Source organism: Platichthys flesus, chromosome 13, assembly GCF_949316205.1.
Source record: "Platichthys flesus chromosome 13, fPlaFle2.1, whole genome shotgun sequence".
Lineage (NCBI taxonomy): Eukaryota > Metazoa > Chordata > Actinopteri > Pleuronectiformes > Pleuronectidae > Platichthys > Platichthys flesus.
The window spans coordinates 10,369,597-10,387,660 of NC_084957.1; the positions used below are offsets into that span (position 1 = coordinate 10,369,597).

Below are 18,064 nucleotides of genomic sequence, written 5' to 3' on the forward strand. Positions count from 1 at the left end.
TTGAGGATGTCACTCACAGTCAGAGAGGACTAGGGATGACAGCATTAGCAATCCAGCGTTACTGCTCAGATTAGCTTTTGTGCAACCTATAGTATGCAATACGATTTTCTATGTGGCGAGATTTGGGGGAATTTAACCGACAATGTGTCAATCGTAATCAAATCAAATTATGTATTTTCAGAAATCACTTTAACAGAGTGAAAATCTGAATATTTTATCAATCAAGGACTCAAATCACGATTCATTACTAGGTTGTGTGACTATGTGACATCTATTGCTGGAGCTGATATTCAGGAGTAGTCCTGTATGTTGCAGTGCGTACTTCCATCTGTGCAGTAAAAGTTATACTTCATGTTTATGATGGTGTTACAGAGGGATATCAAATAGATGAGAGAGATGGAAGCCCAGAGGTGCTTTGTGACTACAGCAAACATGATGTTATGTCGAGGAAATTGTTAGTTTGTAAAATGCATGTAATTGAAAACTGTAAATGTGGACCCCCCCCCCCCACAAATGTCAAAGTTGATCAGAAAATCATTGGAAACTTTAATTAAAGTGCAAAATTATCTCAGTAAATGGTAGAAATCGTGTAAGCACCAGTGGGACTTGGTTCCCAGGCCTTATTAAGGAGTTAACCATGGACTACATGGATTTTGCATTACCTCCCACCCCAAAAGCCTCCCACCACACACACACACGTGAGCTCGTAGTAGAGGAGCATGGGGAAGTGATTATTCTTGGATTAAGACTTGCCTCGCCGCTGATATGCGCAGCGTAATTGAATAATGGCTGCCTCACCCGAACAGTCCCAATGCAGACGGGCCTCCCAGCCCCGTCAGATCGGCACAATATTAACCATGACACAGACGTAACCAGGCTGGTAATTAATGCACTGAGTCAATTACAAATTAGTCCATTTGGAGAATTCCCCACAGGAGTCCACTCATTACCAGTGCTCTGATGAAGTCGCCGTTTCTCCTCAAGGGAAGAGGTGTCACTCCACTGTTCTCCTTTTGTATCTGTCTTCATCTCCCTGCTGAAGGTAGACAAGTGGAGGATGAAATGGATCCTGGTTGCTACACGTCAGCCACACACCATTGGTAGGCTAATGTCCAAGTATAGACAAGTGTGAGCTAATAAGGTCAACTTCAGAGGGTAGCTAATGGATGCTGTCAGTTTTACAAGGGAGGGAACAATCACATATAGCATTAAATGCATTTTTTCGGATATAATACTTTTTTTTGCCGTCAGTAACTTTTTAATTAGGCCAACATGCAATGCTACAATCCCTTATCATTTTTTCCAGCTCTAAAGAAAACTCTGGTCCAACAACAATTCCCACCAATCGCACTGCTCTGTTGTCTTCCATCATTACAGATCAATTGTAGTTTACAAATCAATCAATTAGAATTAATAAAGTGTATGATAAACAGCCGCTGATGGCGGTAAGTTGTGAAGAAAATGGCTCTCTCTCCTTCCTCTGTATTAATGCTTCTCACAGCACAAGCTGAACACCACCCTATTCATTTCGCTGCCAAAGGTGAAAGTCAATCTTAATGACAGAGGGCTTCCGAGCTCAATTCAGGAACTGTCAGGGAGGTGAAATGGGAAAGAGCTGCCATGATGAGAGACAGTGAGAGAAACTATGGATGTGTGTGTGGGTGTGTGTATGTGTGTGTGTGTGTTTGCGTTTAGATGGGGGGTTGTTTGTGGTTTCCCTACCCACAAGCCCTTGAAAGGCCACCCATTCAGGGTAAACAGAATATATTTTGTGAAAAGAAAAGCCTGATCTTTCTCGCATATAGAGGACTATACTATATGTTTTGCTTTTAATATCGGACTTGGTACCATTACAAACCATTTTTCAAATATATGAAATGCATTTTTACAGGAACAGCGTAGTCAGTCCGTCAGGTGGATATTTCAAGGGAGGAATCTGATTCAGAGTACAGTGCTGGTTTGCAGAGCAGTCCTCATGCGTCAATGTCAAAGCCTGATGGGTCCCAGATAAGGAAAGGATAGCGCAGTTTCTGGCAGAAATAAGAGTAAATACAGTGAACACTTATTGTAGATGGGAGTCTGTTTTTCTTTTACTTGAAAAAGCATTTCATGTGCTGTGGTGGAAGATCAAATGTATCATGGGGTTGCTGTTGTTGTTGTTGTGAGTAAAACTCAACTGATTTGACATATTGTGCTTCCACTTGGTTGTAAGTCAAAAGTTTTATTTTTCTCATTTTTATTCTGACATTAGTCCTACCTTCTGGGATGAATTATCTTATATTATACACACTATTACCATTTTAGGGCTTCTCTTAAAGGCTGAATCCAACATTGTCAGAAGCTACAAAGTTCTTTCATCACAACTGATTCTTTTCTTACAGTTTGTAAGTCACGGCAGCCTTGTGTAGATCTGATCAACACAATGAAAAGCATGACAAGAACTAATGGAACACCTACATCAGCAGCTCCAGTCTGATAGGGATGCAGGAATGAGTCCTTTAAACTGCACATCAAACTGCATATGTAAACACAAAACGATGATGCAAATGCACCTGATTCCTGTTTACAACCATGTTAAATCTGCTTTAAAGAGAAGCAAAGATGACTGTAAGCTCTCGTTATCCAGAGGCATGTAATTTCTAAGGGAAACTTGTGTCTTCCCAATGTCTCTCAGCAGCTTAACTACACAGGTGATTGATGCAGATTTTGAAGTTCTGTCCACATCTTGCTCTTAGGGACTGTCCCAATTCCTCTCCTGGCAGTAGCAGAACGGTGGATGAACCTAAGCCAGCGTTAACATGCAGTCTCTCCGTGGCCTTTCCACAGCCGGTGTGTCCCAGGCGTTAGCCCTACCCCTCGATATGAAGTGCCCATGGTGCATAGTGTCCCCTCCAAACTGAGGCACACAAATCTTCCCCCAGGAGTTGGGACGCATCGGCATGTTCACATCGCCTCTTTCAATGTTACATTCGTCATATCCACTGCACTGAAATCTCTGTAGCATGAGTGGGGAAGTTTGCAAAATTTGCAGCTACACAATCTTTTGAACTTTATATATTGTGACAAATGTTACTTGTTACTCTCACTCAGACTGTTAACAGGCTTGCTTTGATGGCGTGAAATCGTAATTATATTAAATTGAAATGTTTGTCACAGCGATTCAATGACATTTACATTTGCTACTGGGTCAAAATAGGATATTAGACTTAAATGATCAGGATTATTTTTGCATGATTTCATACTAACATTTATAAGACTTTTACCCGCAGCGGTCGCCATCTTGATTAGCTTCATCCATTCGTAAAGAATTCAGGAATCTTTGTCTACCCTTTCGTTTTAGGGGCATCCTGAATACACAACGGTTGAAGGGGATAATGGGAACACACTACCCCTTCATGGCTACAGGCAAAATTGGGACTTAGACTACAGCAGACATATCTTGAAGGAAATGGGTGTTGCTACACTCTGTAGGCTGCAACGTGTCACTCCCAGCCTCCGCTTGGCTGATAGTAGTTGTCACCTGGATCAGAGAGGTGTGGCATTTTGTGGAGGTCGGTCACATTAAATTAAACATTTTAAGCATCACAATATATCTCTCTGGCTCCGTTTCATGTGTTGACCCTATAAAGGGAGCTCTTGAATCTTTGCATCAGATGTTATGTCTGCTCTCTTTTCAATTCAGTATTCGGTCAATAACATGTTACTGCATGCCACAATTATTTGGTTTATATTGGTTGGATAATTTGTTGCTGCACAACACAGAGGGAGAAGAAGGACTAGGGAAATAAACTGGGTTAGAAAATCATTAGTTGTGCCATGTCTCATTGTCTGGCCTGTGACCAAGGGAGATGAGTTAGATGAGCTCAAAGGCATCGGGCAGGAAGTGTTTGCAAAAATAATCACTCCTTTTTTTTGTACTATGACCGTTGCACACCCACCCACAGGCCCCACCCATTCTCAATATCACCCATCTTACCTTAGAGGTGTGATGAGGCAGATAATGTAAATTAGAGACCTATACTACACAGAAGATCTTTGGACTGATTTTTTAATTAACTTCTGACTGCAGTCATGGAGAGAGCAGACACTTTTACAACATTTCAGTGGAGCCAGATATTTAGCAAATATGCAGTGTCAATGAAAAGCATCCCCATCCAACCTCATCTGTTTGTGCAGCAGCTGTTGGCTCCTGTGGCAGGGATTAAGCAAGATCTTACGAGGATTTTCTATTGTAGTAATATATGATATCACATGATAATGTAGTGATGTAATAATAGAGCTGCATTTAAACGGATGACCATTTGTTTTTTCCATTTATCTATATATACTTTGGTTCACAAAAGTATCTCTCTCAATCTCTCTCTCTCTCTCTCTCTCTCTCTCTCTCTCTCTCTCTCTCTCTCTCTCTCTCTCTCTCTCTCTCTCTCGCTCTCTCTCTCTCGCTCTCTCTACAGTTTTTCTGTATTTCACCATCTTGGTGTTTTCTATCAATGATGCATGCAGCTTACAGGCCTTTCTTGTCATCAAGCTTGACAAGTAGACTGTCATACTGTCGCAGCCAATGACAGTCAAACATCAACTGAGCGCTGCACATTGCCTCAGCATACGTGGAAAGCACACTTGCTGAACGGGTTCTTCTCAAAGTCACCCTCCCTTTGCCAATCTCATTCAGAAGCAGCAGCGAATCGAAACCTAAATACAAAACAGCAAACTGACATCATTTCAGTTACATATATGAATGTTGGATAGTTTATTTTTTCTTGCATTTCTGTATTCATAACCTTTGCTGAGGAGGTTATGTTTCCATTGCTGTTTGTGTGACTTTTAAAGCTACTGAGTCAATTTTCTTGAATCTCAATGGAAGAATGGGGTATGGACCAAGAAACCCTGTTGGGCCTTGGTGGAGGTATTTATCCTATTGAGTGCCATTCAACCTCATCATATGCTTTTTTTACTTTGCTTATTATGTTTATAATTAGAATAAATAAAGGGCCTTTCTTGTCTTACTGCAAAGGTAATTTGAATTTGATTAGCCCCACAGAAATCCTGGGAGACATCCTTGAGCCACAAGGGAAGGACATGGAACACCGACAGACAACAGGGTCCTTCAAATCCTTCATGTCCCCATGCTCTTTGTTGGGGTTGTTACTACAATCGGCAATGAAAAAAGAGAATTCCTTCCCTACAGCCACACAACACAAACACACAGCTGTGTTTCATGAGAGGTGTTGTGTGAGAATCAGAGGGGATACTTTCTCTTCATCTTCAAAGATGATTCATCATTGTAATCTTGTCCAAGCAATAAAAGAGACTTGAGTGATGCACATGCTCTCGCACACACACTTTTCTCTCTCTCTCACACACACACACACACACACACACACATCAAACACAGCATCAACTGCAGGTGTTTAAAGTGACTCGTATTGGGTTTGAGCCACTCCAGAGGGATTGAGGTGTTACCAGGGCTGTTTGTTGGACACTTTGTTGACTTAAAGGGAAGCATGGCCATACTGCTTAATGTGAATATCAAAGATTCCATCCTGGATGGTACTGCTGCGGTATATTGCACTCACACAGCATCAGTATGATGATATGATATAATCAAGATGGAAATATAACACACGTGACAATTTTACATTAAAAATGAATGCCAAACCACTAATGAATCCTTTGCTTTAACAATTTGGGACAATTACTGGCAATAGTTTAACTTGGTTGTCAGTTATACGGAGGATGAGCTCCGGGGGAAACTCGGGAAGATTCTCTCACTTACACTTGTAGACACTCCATCCAGATTTGGTGTGTGTGTGTGTGTGAGTGTTTACAGATGTGGATGTGAGCTCAGGCTGAGCGTTTAGGGAGGAGATATGGAAATAGAGGATGAGGGCTTGCTGATGCAAGGCGAGCCTTAAGCCCTCGCTGCGCACTCCTGTGTATCTGCCTTCAATGACCGCAGCCCACCGGGGCACATCACTACGCCTCAATATGTATGGAAATGAAAGGCAATCATGCTAACGTGTGTTCGGTCTCTTCAAACATGCTAATGGTGTCATTACGCGTTCAGCCCTTTACCACCCACCCCAGCACTTCACCTCTCCTTACACCCTTTACTGTGTCCCTGTCTCTTCCCCTGAACTGGAACAGGTGCGATTTTAATTATGTATTAAAATACACATAGACCAAGTCCGATCCACTTGACTGGGCTCCTCCTTCTGCAGTGGTGTATCCCTCCTTCTCTGCCTCCCCTTCCCTCCATACCCTTTTCGCTTTCCTCCCTTCACTGACTCAACCCCAGAAAACCTCCCTCCCTTCTCTTCCTCCTTTAGAAGTTGGAGATTGAAGGACTCGATTTAACAAACCGCGCACGTCTCAGCGACTCAAGTGAGGGGTTTGTTCCGCTGCCACACTTCCGTTCACAAATGCTTCGGCTCAGGGAGGAGGGAGGAGGGAGAAATCCCTGTTAATCTAGTGAATCTGGCTCTCTCTGTCTCTTTTGTTCACTGTTACTGGGACTCTGACGATCTGATCTCCTGGGAAGTGCATGTGTCTGGGGTTAGGGTTGTGGGCGGGTTCGGGGGGGGGGGGGGGGGTGCTACAGAGTTCAGTGTGCATGCAGTAAAGAAACATCCCTCTGTTTGTGCACACTCACTTTTTAAAAGAAAGATTATACTTTTGGACTGAAGTACCCCAAGCATGGATTGGCTCGGCCCATATCTTGCAATAAGAGATTAATCTAAAGGGAGGGCAAAAACGTGGGTTTCAGTAAAATGAAGCAGGTTCTCCATCACACGTGCCCAAGACACCTGCATCAAGATAGTTGGACGGAAGAGCTATTTTTACTTGGAGAAATCCAGGACAACATTGGGTCATGTTGTTATATTTAGCAGGTAATTTGCTGCTCTAATTGCACTGACGCTAAACAGAGGAGGTCATGCAGGTGCCTCAAAAATAAATTTAGCATCTAGATCAAAAATTGAAAATAATATTACAACGGCACCTGTGTCAAACATAGAACCGCTCCTCCACCACACAATGATGGACTCCTGTGTATTAACAGCCCGCTGCAATCCAGGTGCCTGGCTCCCTGAAGTGGGCATACAGCCTTCTTCGCTTGGGGTTGAGGTGGAGCGCTAGATTTGTTGATCTGAGTTTAATGAAAGTCACACAGAGCAGATTTGGTCATTAGCTCAGCACGGGCCTGTAATCACTTCACGTTGCTTCCCTTTTTTATCCAAGCAGTCCATTATTGAACGGAACAATCTGTGGGGAGAAAAGTGTGTGTCGCTGCCATCTTCTTTCTCCCCGTGTTTTATTCCCCTCTGCAGGGCTGCACTTCGGAAAGTATTGATCCGGTGGCGCGAAAAATAACAAACCAGCCACCGTGCGAGTGGGGTAATAAACAGGCTCAGGAAAAAAAAAGTGAAGAAACACCCATAAAGTGTGTGCCCAGAAATAATTATTAGTTGTGTATGCTCAGAGTCATTCATCCAGAGTTGATTGCACTTACTGCGGTGGGCCACCCTCAGCTTTTTGGTCGCATGAAAACAGTATCAGGACTGAAGAAGCTGAGCTTATGGCAAAGCGCCCAGGACAATGTCACTGGACTACATGGACTTGGAGCTATTTGATGGCGTAGTGCTGAAAAGACCTTCACACTCCCTGCACGGTGTTTGTGAGTCATCTTCACCTCTTGGCTGGTGATATAGAGTCAAAGTGTGAAGGCCCTGATTGTCTCACCCTTTGTTCAGAGTAGGACATGTACCGACATTAAAGGGGCTCAACATATTGTTCACTCCTGCATGCACAAGGACTTATGATTCACCCTGACAAGTAGACACATTCACAACAACCGTTCTTCTTAGAACCCACAGATACCATCAGTGATTCTCTAAGTGCCTGACTTGATCTTCTTTTTCCAACTAGTTTTGAAATCGATAAACACTTGCACGGACACACGCTGAATATAAAGTCCCCATCACTCATGCACATAAATGCACAAAGACTCAACGGACTCTGGCATGTCTGTTTCTATTAATGGTAATCAGCTGGGTAATGATGGCGGAGCCGTGACTGCGGCTTACTTACTTGTGGCTGACGGCCATGCTCTCTGACAGCTGTCAACCGCCATGACTCCGCTGCCAGGGCCATCCTTAGGACTCATTTCTTCGCCCAACGCCACTTCACACACAGGCTTGTTGATTATCAGCATCAGCGGGCCGCCGTGGAAAGACTTCTCTGACCGCCGGTCTGCTAATGACAGCCACCATGATGGTGGATGGGAGACAGAGGACACAGGCTGTCACTTTGATTCATGCAACAGCAGCTCCAGCTGGGTGGCTCCTTGCCAAATTCTCGACAGTTGTTATATCCCCTCCTAAATGACATTTAAAGTGTGAAGCAATGGCTGTCCTTGTGGCTCGGTCACCCTAGGCCGGGCCCCGGACATGAGCGCTGAACCCCGTGCCAAGTTTTGCAGCGGGGTCACCAGCCCCGGAGCAAATGATCCCCGCTCAGATGCTCTAACTCAACTCACTGGCATGGTTGAATATGTGGAAAGTGACCTTGAAGATAGATGCTGTCTATGATCTGATGAATGCCTTTGACTTACCCTTTTCATCCCTTCCTATTCCGTTTGTTTATTTTTATTCTCAAATTTTCCCCCGACCTCTTTTTGGATTTCAGTTGAAAGGAAAGTCAAAATCTATCTAAAGATATTTGAAGCATAAGGTGATACAATGAATTTATTTTTTTATAAAATAATACAAAACCTTGTTTCCCATGTAAGCTTAACTATGGGCTCTATCTATTTGTTTGATCTTGGTACTTTGTTTGGTACAGAGAGTGGAGAGTGCATAAAGGAACCTTGCAGAGGTTACAAACAGTCTGACGTAAAAATGTCATTGTCATCCATTTTTATTTTCAAAATAAAATGCTTTGTTAAAAACATTATTATTGCAAAACTAAAATGCAGCAACTTTCCACCTCCCCTCTCTACCTTTGCAGTCCATCCGAGAAGTGACCGGCTATGTGTTGGTGGCCCTGAACCAGTTTGACTACCTGCCTTTAGAGAATTTGAGGATCATCCGAGGAACCAAGCTGTACGAGGACCGCTACTCCCTGGCCATCTTCCTCAACTACAGACGTGATGGAAACTTTGGTCTGCGCCAGTTGGGTCTTAAAAACCTCACAGGTGAGTGACCCGAGTGTTTCCTGCTTACTCAAGTAACTTGGACTTGTGTCTTGAGTTTGAGTTTTTTTCCGGGTCAAACATTAAACTTTAAAATTGTTTTTTTTCTCACCTCCTGTAATGTTTGTTTGTGTTTCTGTTTTTAAAATCTAGTCAGAAATTCTTCCAAACCCTTCAGGATAACATGCTTTTGTATAAGTTGATTCATTTGCTTTTGAGAAGCCTAAATTTACCACCAAATTAATACTACTCAATTTAGCTAGTTGTGACTGGTGACTGCTTAAAATATACAGACCCAGTTTTTCTTCATGCCCACTGTCCAATGAGAGTGCAAAGATCTGCTCTAAAAGTTCCAATTACAGTTGAATCAGCCATTAAATGGGAGCAGGAGGTAATGATGAAGTGGGAACCAACTGATATTATGTTAACTATTATAGGATTTAGTTTTGTTTTTCACATTTTGTGTGAAACAGCCAGGAGGGGGATTAAATTAAATCTGCACATTTATTCACTTCACTCCATTACCTTCTTTCAATTTGCCGTCCTTGTTTTTATGGCTGAATTCAACTGTGATCAGATCTTGTTGTTGAGGCACCCAAGGTAATTTGAAGTGGCTTTTCCTAGCACAGCGTCGTCTACTCTCTCTTTTCTGTGCATAACAGGTGGTTAAATGGGTGTTTTCAGGAAACGCTGTCACAAAAATGCACGTAGCGCTGTTGAATTAATAAATTGGCCAAACATGCTGGAAGCTGTTTACTGGCTTTTATTGACTCCATCAAATATGGGGAAATGCATGCAGTCTGCTTCCTCTTTTCCCAAGATTCAGACTGACGATGTACTCACAATTAACCCTCTCACACTGACAGATACAATGCTGACTCGCAATGTTGTGAAAAGACTGTCTCGTCTGTTATTTCACTCCCGCTAACACACTCTGATTCACAACACGCTCTGCAATTGATCTGACAGCGTTTGCCGAGAGGTTGGAGAAAACAGCAAATGTGATTACTGATAAATGGTTTACTAAGAGGGCAAACGTGTGGGTGGCTCTGCCTCTAGATGAACAATGGATCCTTGTTGTGCGAGGTTCTCTGAAGGCGTCCTGACACTGAGGTCAGTAAGAAATGGAGCGCTTGACTTGCATTGAAGATGTAGAGCTTCAGTAACAGGGCTAAGTTGGGCTTGCCAGAGCCTAGGCTGGCTAATGTTGTGTTTAAAACACAAGATCTAGACATTCTGATGATAGATCCAACCAATGTGCACCTTCTTAATGCCGTTCAGGGAACCATCTTACTTAAACATCTAAATATATATATGTATGGTATGTTTTAATTGCCTGCTTATTACAAAACTCTATGTATTTCTATATGTGGAACGCATATTTCACAAAATGTGTGTCTTATTGCCGTCACACTTGCATGTTTATTATTAAAAGACCAAGGGACTGCAGGGTTCAATTTGTTGTAAAAAAAAACACAAGATGTTCAATACGAATGGACTTAGAGTAGAAAGACAACCAGCGCTCTGTGGTGGGGCTGTGACATCGGGACTAGTTACCTGTGCAATCACGGCAACGACAACCACTTCTCAAGCTCGGGGGTTCTGAGTACATAGTCAAGCTTGAACGAAATTCGTCGCCCAACCAGACGGTCGCTGGTTCAATACTCAGTCTTCCCCATCTGCATGCCAAGGTGTCCCTGGGCAAGATACTGAACCCCGTAATGGCCCCTTCATAGATGTTGAATGCACTGAATGTAAGTCGCTTTGGATAAAAGCGTCTGCCAAGTGACATGTATATATGTTGAGTAAGTCAGGGACACACTGAGGCTGACGTGACAGTGACAGTGTCATCACTCTGCACCGGAATTGCCAACTACTGGCTGAATCGAGAGATTTCAATTGAGTCCTTGACTGGAATGCATTTAGATTTGCAAAGCATGGCACCCATTGTGTGCCTCCGCTGCTTCCAAACCCGCTTTCTAAATAATTCAGATGTCTCTCATTGTATTCTTCAACTGTTCCTTCCTGGTGATCCCCCTGAGTCGAGGCAAACAACACAGCCGTTTGCGAGTGTACGTGCAGCTATAGCCTGTGCTTGTGTGTTACGCTCCATCTTGTACACTTTATGTATGTTGCGCCATTATTAAGGGATTTGCAGTTGTCCAGCACCACCAGCATATTTTTGTTTGGCAAGCCTGTCCTTTTCATTGCGGTGCCAAGTTGAAGCCAGTGCTGAGGGATCTGGACTCTGTGAGAAGTCACTGTTTGATGTGCCATCCGTGGCCTCGAGCCATGAAGTTGAGAAGAAGAAATGCACAACAGCCATGGCCTGAATCTGCTCTACTTCATAACTCTTCATGGTTCTTCATAACTCTTACCAAGTTTTGCACTTGTATCTTTTGTTCCTGCAAAAAAAAGGCTTGCTTGCTTTCTTGTTAATGATTAAAAAGTGTTACAGCGACATGTTTGCCTCGTAATAACATGACTCTTTCATGTTGGGAGGGTTTGCTGTTGACGATTGCTGTTTTGCTATATCATCCCAGCAGGAGGCAAAAAAAGAGTATGAACAGTAAAGTGGCATGCATAGTTTCTCATTGTGAACCAGGCTGCCCTTTCGTTTGCATCAAGCCAATGCCAGTATTTGTGATCTTGCACAATAAATACATGTATAATGCCGGTCAAGTAAGGATATATAGGGACGGTCTTCACCATATCACAGTTTTTTCCACGGATAGTGCAGACAGCTAAACAGGCTCTCGCTGCCGGGAGAAGAAACAAGTCAACTTGTGTCCCAGTTTGTACTGTTGCACTTGTCATCCCTCTACAGAGAGCTGCTTGGGAAGTAAGCTTGAACCATCAGGATAGATCCACTCTTGTACATCAAGCAGCGCAGATCAAAACTCCTTCCTTGCCTCAAGTGCTTTACCGAGTCCGAGGCTCGCTGTCTGATTCATTGCAGCGCCTTTGATGTGGCTGTCATATTAGCCCATCGTTCTCTGTCGGCTGCTCCCAGGAGAAGTGCAAAGTGATCAATATAATCCATACGCTACATATATATAAGAGGCTAAAACTTATTAACTACATAAGGGGTTAATCGAGAGAAGGCCCAGACCCCCTTAATGCCGAAACCCAGCCACATTTCCACTCGGGTCGAAATTGCCTTGGGATGAAATCAATTTGTCGCCAGTATATTGTAGCATTGCACCTATTGATTTTCCTGCTGCGCTCCCTGCGAGGTGTGAGTGGACTCTGGATTTAAGGGGACTGGAGGACAGGGAGGAGGAGGTCTCAGGCTGAGAAGGGATAGGACTCCCTCCAATGCACCTTTCAATCAAGCTTAGCTAAGTTATCCTCATGAATATGAAATATCAGGCACAGTCAAGCCGGGAGAAGTGGAGGAATGGTGTGTGCTCAGCGGTGTATAGAGGCGAATAAGAAGTGTGAAAGACATTCTTTGCCTCAGTGTGGAAAGTTTAGTTGCCCGGTCTGTGCGATATTATGTTTGAGGGATGCAAGTCCATTTACAAAGACATTTGTGGGAACTCACCTTTCCATTTAAAGACAAAAAGCTTTTCCCACAAGGTTATTCATTTTGTATGTGTTTTTGGTCGACAAGTGAACCTTCAGCTTGCTGCAAAGAGAAGCTTCAAATACCTACCGGTACCTTTCTTTCTACCCTTTTCTTCCCTAAGCCTGCCAAGAAAAAGGTTAAACAGAGCCACTCTCTGACATTTTCAAAGTTCCCACTCTGTATTTTTATGCACGCTGACCCACAGTGTCTTCCTTCCTGCGTACATTTCCAGCACTTCCATCAGGATTTTACATGAACCCTGGGCTGCCTCTGTGCTTTCACATGGTAATTACAGGCTGCTTCCCTGGCAAAATAATAACAGCCTCAATAAGGAAGACAACACAGTTGAGCTTTCTGATTTAACGCGGTTTACTGCCACCTCCTCCCTCTCCTTCATTTCATCCAGTATCATTTTTTTTCAGATTTGTTTAGTGTTGTTGATTCATTTTTCTAACCACCCTACGCCTGCACTGCGTCTGTCCAAAATGAGGCATCCAATCTGAGGCCCCATCTGCTGAATGATCCTCTCTCGTCGCATGCATGTACACATGCCTGAGTATTACGCCAAGGCGTTATCCACTCCTTCATGGCCCATCTGCTCCCTATTTATCTATCCCATTTTCTGTCCTTCCTCCTTCTTTGTATCCCTCTTTCTTTGGCTTTCTGTCTCTCTTCACATTTCACTTGGTCGTCTTTCTTTTTTCACATTGATGCCTTTCACAGTAACACATGCAACACAATGTTTATGCCATTTTGTACTACATGCAACACCCCTTTGAGCACCTGAGTCCCATTGTTGTGTCCGAAGCCTCTCGATAAATGTAGGTTATCATCTTCTGAACATGTCCCGTTTAGCATCTTGTGACAGCGATGCACAGGGGAGGCGGGGGAAAGAAAGGGATGGGATGGAATGAGATGGGATGGGGCAAGGTGAACGGGACGATATCAGTCAGTCGGTTTCCCCCAGACAAGGGACTGCTGAGCACGGGCTGTAAAATCACTGGCTGAGTCTGATCCCAGAGACGTCCATTGACTGTCTAACTTCTCAGAGAAGGAGCCCCTCTGCCACAGGAGGCATGCGAGATTGGTTCAGTGCACGTCACCAGGACTCAGTCGGGCCTCTTGCCTGGCAGCCCGTAGACCTCGGGTCTCCTTCAATTGTGTGTCTAATTGATTACTTCCCATCCAATTACTCCTGTGTCACACTCAATATTTCACCACTCCGGGAAGGGGGCAAGAGGGACTTTATTTCTGAAGGACGACATTCATATTGTCACATTTGTGAGCCCCTAATGTGCTTCATGAAAAGGCACATGTTAAATTGAATGGGCCATCAGTGGTGGTTGCTGTTAATTGATTGCTCTGTATTACCACTCTGTGACAGAGAAATGGAGACGATTAGAGTCAATGGGTTTGGCTTCCATGCCAAGGGACCAGTGGCGCTCAACTTCTAAAAATAAACTTTTCCTTTACAGTTGTACTTGTTTTTCTACTACTACAAACCCAACATTGTAGTATGGTATTTATAGGAATCAATATTTTGTATAACAGTTCATTTTACTACATTAACCATTATTTTCAATGTTTCCAACATAAAAAAAATGATAATCATCTGCTATTTCTTACATATCCTCTTTTTTTGCAGACCCATCCACACATGTCACTCACAGCACGGCCTGGAGGGCACAGTGTTGCTTATTTATGCCTTTCTTATTTGTTATGTCTTCCAATCTTTAAAAATGTTTGAGATTTAATAAGCAGAAAAGTACTGTGCTTTATGAAATATTAATGGGCAACAAAAGCACAACCCGTCTTAAGAAGGGAGAGATAACTCGAAATAGATATTTGCTAATTAAAAATTGTCAGTGTGCTGGATAAATCAAATTACTGTACACTTTTCAGTTTTAGCTTGAGTTCCATTGTGCTTAACCATCCTCACTTAGACCAAGACAAAGATACATCTCAATTTAACATCATTGACACCTTATGTCTACTGCTTTTCCTCCAAATAAGCATCTAAACACTTCCATTAACCTGATGCAGATCACAGGAGACTGAGAGATCCGTTTGGAAAAAAGTAAGTCCTCTGACACTATGCATGAAAGGAGGACATGACAGTATTTGGAAAGGGGAAAGCAGACTGGTAATCAGTGCATTTGGATCAAATGAACTGGCTGATGCTAATACTATGAAAGCAGCAAGAATCGTGCCTTGGACTGACTCCCTATGGTGCAGCTCAGGTTTCTACCTAGATGATTGTTATTCTGCTGGTGTCACTTAAATCTCCCCCCAGCTTCGATCACCACCTCCTCTTAATACCATTTCAATTCCTACAGTTTTGTTCAAATCCATACTTAAGATAGAAAACACGGATTAATGCAGTAGAAAATGCTTATCTGATCTGTTTTCATAAAAGACAGCTAAATAAATGATTGATCAGCTCTCATCTTTCAAATAGTCAAATATAGGTTATTTAAATATATATATTTTTTAGATGAAACATAAACTTAATGCAATTTTTTATTTTTTTTATTTTTTTTATGTGAATCAGAATTAAAGATCCTAAAGAACAGTCTTCTGCTTTGGAGAACATTTTGTGTCTTTTTATGCATGCAGGCATCCTAGTGTGTGAAAACATGCCACTACAACAAGTGCAGTAGTGTTCACATGTCTAGAATGCCTGTTTTATATAAATAATTCACATTGGCTCAGCCCACAGCTGCATTAGCGACCGGCAGAGACTATTTTCGCATGATTAGAAAAATTGTCAAGTCCAAACCTCACCTCTGCTTCACCTTTTGTCCACAGGAGAAAATGTCCAGACTCGCCTAAACAGGACGACTCAACCTCTTATTACCAATTTGCCTTCCAAACTGAAGCTTTACAGCCTGCCGGAAGAGGGGAGTCTACTTTCACCTCATTAAAAGTTAAAATAGGTGTGGAAGGGATTTTAATCCCAATTAATAATCAAAACACATCCCTGTTCCCTCTTCCTCCAGCATTTCCATCCCCTCCGGCTGTGGCTTTATATCAGGCCAAGAATCTGCTGTGTTGTAGATCAGAAACTGGCTCTGACCCTAACCCTGTCAACAAGAGTATGTTCACGTATATAGTTGAAATCCTGTCTGACCTCTGGCCCGTTGTTCCTGCAGAGATATCATGAGTGTGACATGAGTGTGACTGTCTGTGCTTGAGTGTGTGCGCTGGGGATTAATCTGCTCTGCAGTTTTTACGTAAACCTCCATGTGTTTCTGTACCAGTTGAACTGAGCAATGCTCTAAACAAAACACTAGTGCAATAAAGTGTTAAATCATTCCAAAGTATCAAAGAAATATTCTCACATGCAATTATTTGCCTATTTCCAGGCTCCCTCGGAAGTTTGAGATTGCTCCTCTGTACATCCACTTATTTCCAAACCCTGGCTGTTTGAAAAGAATCAGCCTCCCATCACGACCAGTACCTGTTCTCCCCACCACAGAACAACCAGTCATTCGGAAGCCGGATTCTTTCACTTGTTCATTAAAATATTTTTCACTGTTTAGCTGATGTGGAGATGTTAAAATTGTCATTTTCATATTTCTTTTGCGAGCATTTGGAGGAAGATTCCACTACTGGAACTTGTAAATTCCTTCCGACGGCAACACAGGGTATAGCCAACTGGAAGTAACAATAATGCTTTATCCATTATCCATAATTTTGAGTTAGTTTTTCTTTTTTATTTGCATATGAAAGGATTCAACACAGGCTTTTTCAAACAAATAAATAATGTCATTGTTTTTTATTCAGAACCTTTTCCATTATACCAAGACTATGGACATTCTACATCATAAGACCTTCAATTGAAATCAGGGCACTGATTTAATGATTTCAGTTTTTATCACTAGTTTTTTGTTGCTTGCATTTTCTCCATTTTACAAGATTCAATTAGGATCAAATTAAATCGTATGCACCACTAATGTTCCTAAATTAACTTTGCATCTAGTAGGCACAATGTCGATACAATCATCACAACTACCTTACTTCCTTTACTATCAGTGTTTTGCAACACAACATTCAACCTCACGTTGATCCACACACGCACAAACAAAACTTCACTTTTATTTAACTTCAGTTTGTATGTTTTGATTCTTGTTTGCCCAGTTTATATTGTGCCTCATTTCTATTCATTGTTGTCTCCTTTTGAGAAGTCTGCCATGCTGTATATGTGATTGCATACTCAAAACAAGCACGCTGTGATTGTCACGTTCGGTTCCTGTCGCGTTCACTTCCTGTCACGTTCACTTCCTGTCACTTATTGGCCGTCGCCGCAGCCGTGCCACGCGGTTCTCCCTTTGATTCCCGAGGCCAGACTGTGTTTCAGACAGGTCTTTGATGTCAGAGAAGTGCTCAGTGCTCATCTCAGAGGAGGAGCAAAGTGAGTGCGAAAGCAAATAAAATAGGAACTGACTGACAGCTTGGTGGGTCTCAAAAGCCACTAAGGAAAATGTCACTTTCTATCAACTTAGTTATGAGGCCTAAACGGACACCTGTGGGCACCAGTGAGAAAAGGCTTTCCAGTGGTAAAGACATGAGGTGTTTAATGTAAGTTCTGAATTCACACAGGCAGCAGTGTGTCTTTTTTTTTGCTATCCATTGGAAATGACAGAGAGAATATCTTACTTTACAAAAGTGGCATTAGGTCGGCACTTTCAGAAACAGGACTTTCAACAATATTGTCTATTCAGCTGGAAAAAACACGTGAGATATCAAATTGTTTCTGGAAATTAAAATTGTCCTTGAGTGTAACCGAAGCTGTGCTACCAAAAGCAAATGTGATAACCCTGCATCAGTGCCTACACACACACACACACACACACCACACACATATTACCCTCCAACCCTTCCACGCCTCTTCTTTCTCCCATGGCAGCTTAATAATTAATATGCTTATTTTTTGCCTCTTAGGCCAAAGCCCTGGGTAAGTGGGGCAGCTATTGATGGAGGCAGTGGTGGGTAATGGGACATGAAAAGCACTTTTATGTTCATCTCAGGTCTCCACAGAGATATGGTGGGTGTTACTACATGCAACACCAGGCATGACTTCACCAAATAACATTTTTTTTTTTAAAGTCTCTCCTGGATTCTCTGCCACCACTTAATGGTACATTTATTTGTCCTGGTGCTGAACAGATCTGATGTGAAACGATGGTATTTTTCTGAATCTCAGTGTCAATTTTCCAGCCACAGTTTTACAGATGGTCGTGCTCTGATGCAGCCATATTCAGTTTGTTATTAAAGTCTGTTATTGGGGCGACCAGGCTGGA

General features: G+C 42.6%; 1 protein-coding gene across 3 annotated transcripts in view; it reads left to right on the forward strand.

The window, feature by feature from the left end:
• erbb4b (erb-b2 receptor tyrosine kinase 4b) overlaps positions 1-18,064 on the forward strand; it is a 276,106-nt gene that overhangs the window by 141,115 nt on the left and 116,927 nt on the right. For all 3 annotated transcript variants that reach the window (XM_062402618.1, XM_062402620.1, XM_062402621.1), the window contains exon 3: positions 9,007-9,193. In XM_062402618.1, coding sequence (XP_062258602.1) covers positions 9,007-9,193 — 187 coding nt within the window. The remainder of the gene's footprint in view (positions 1-9,006; positions 9,194-18,064) is intronic.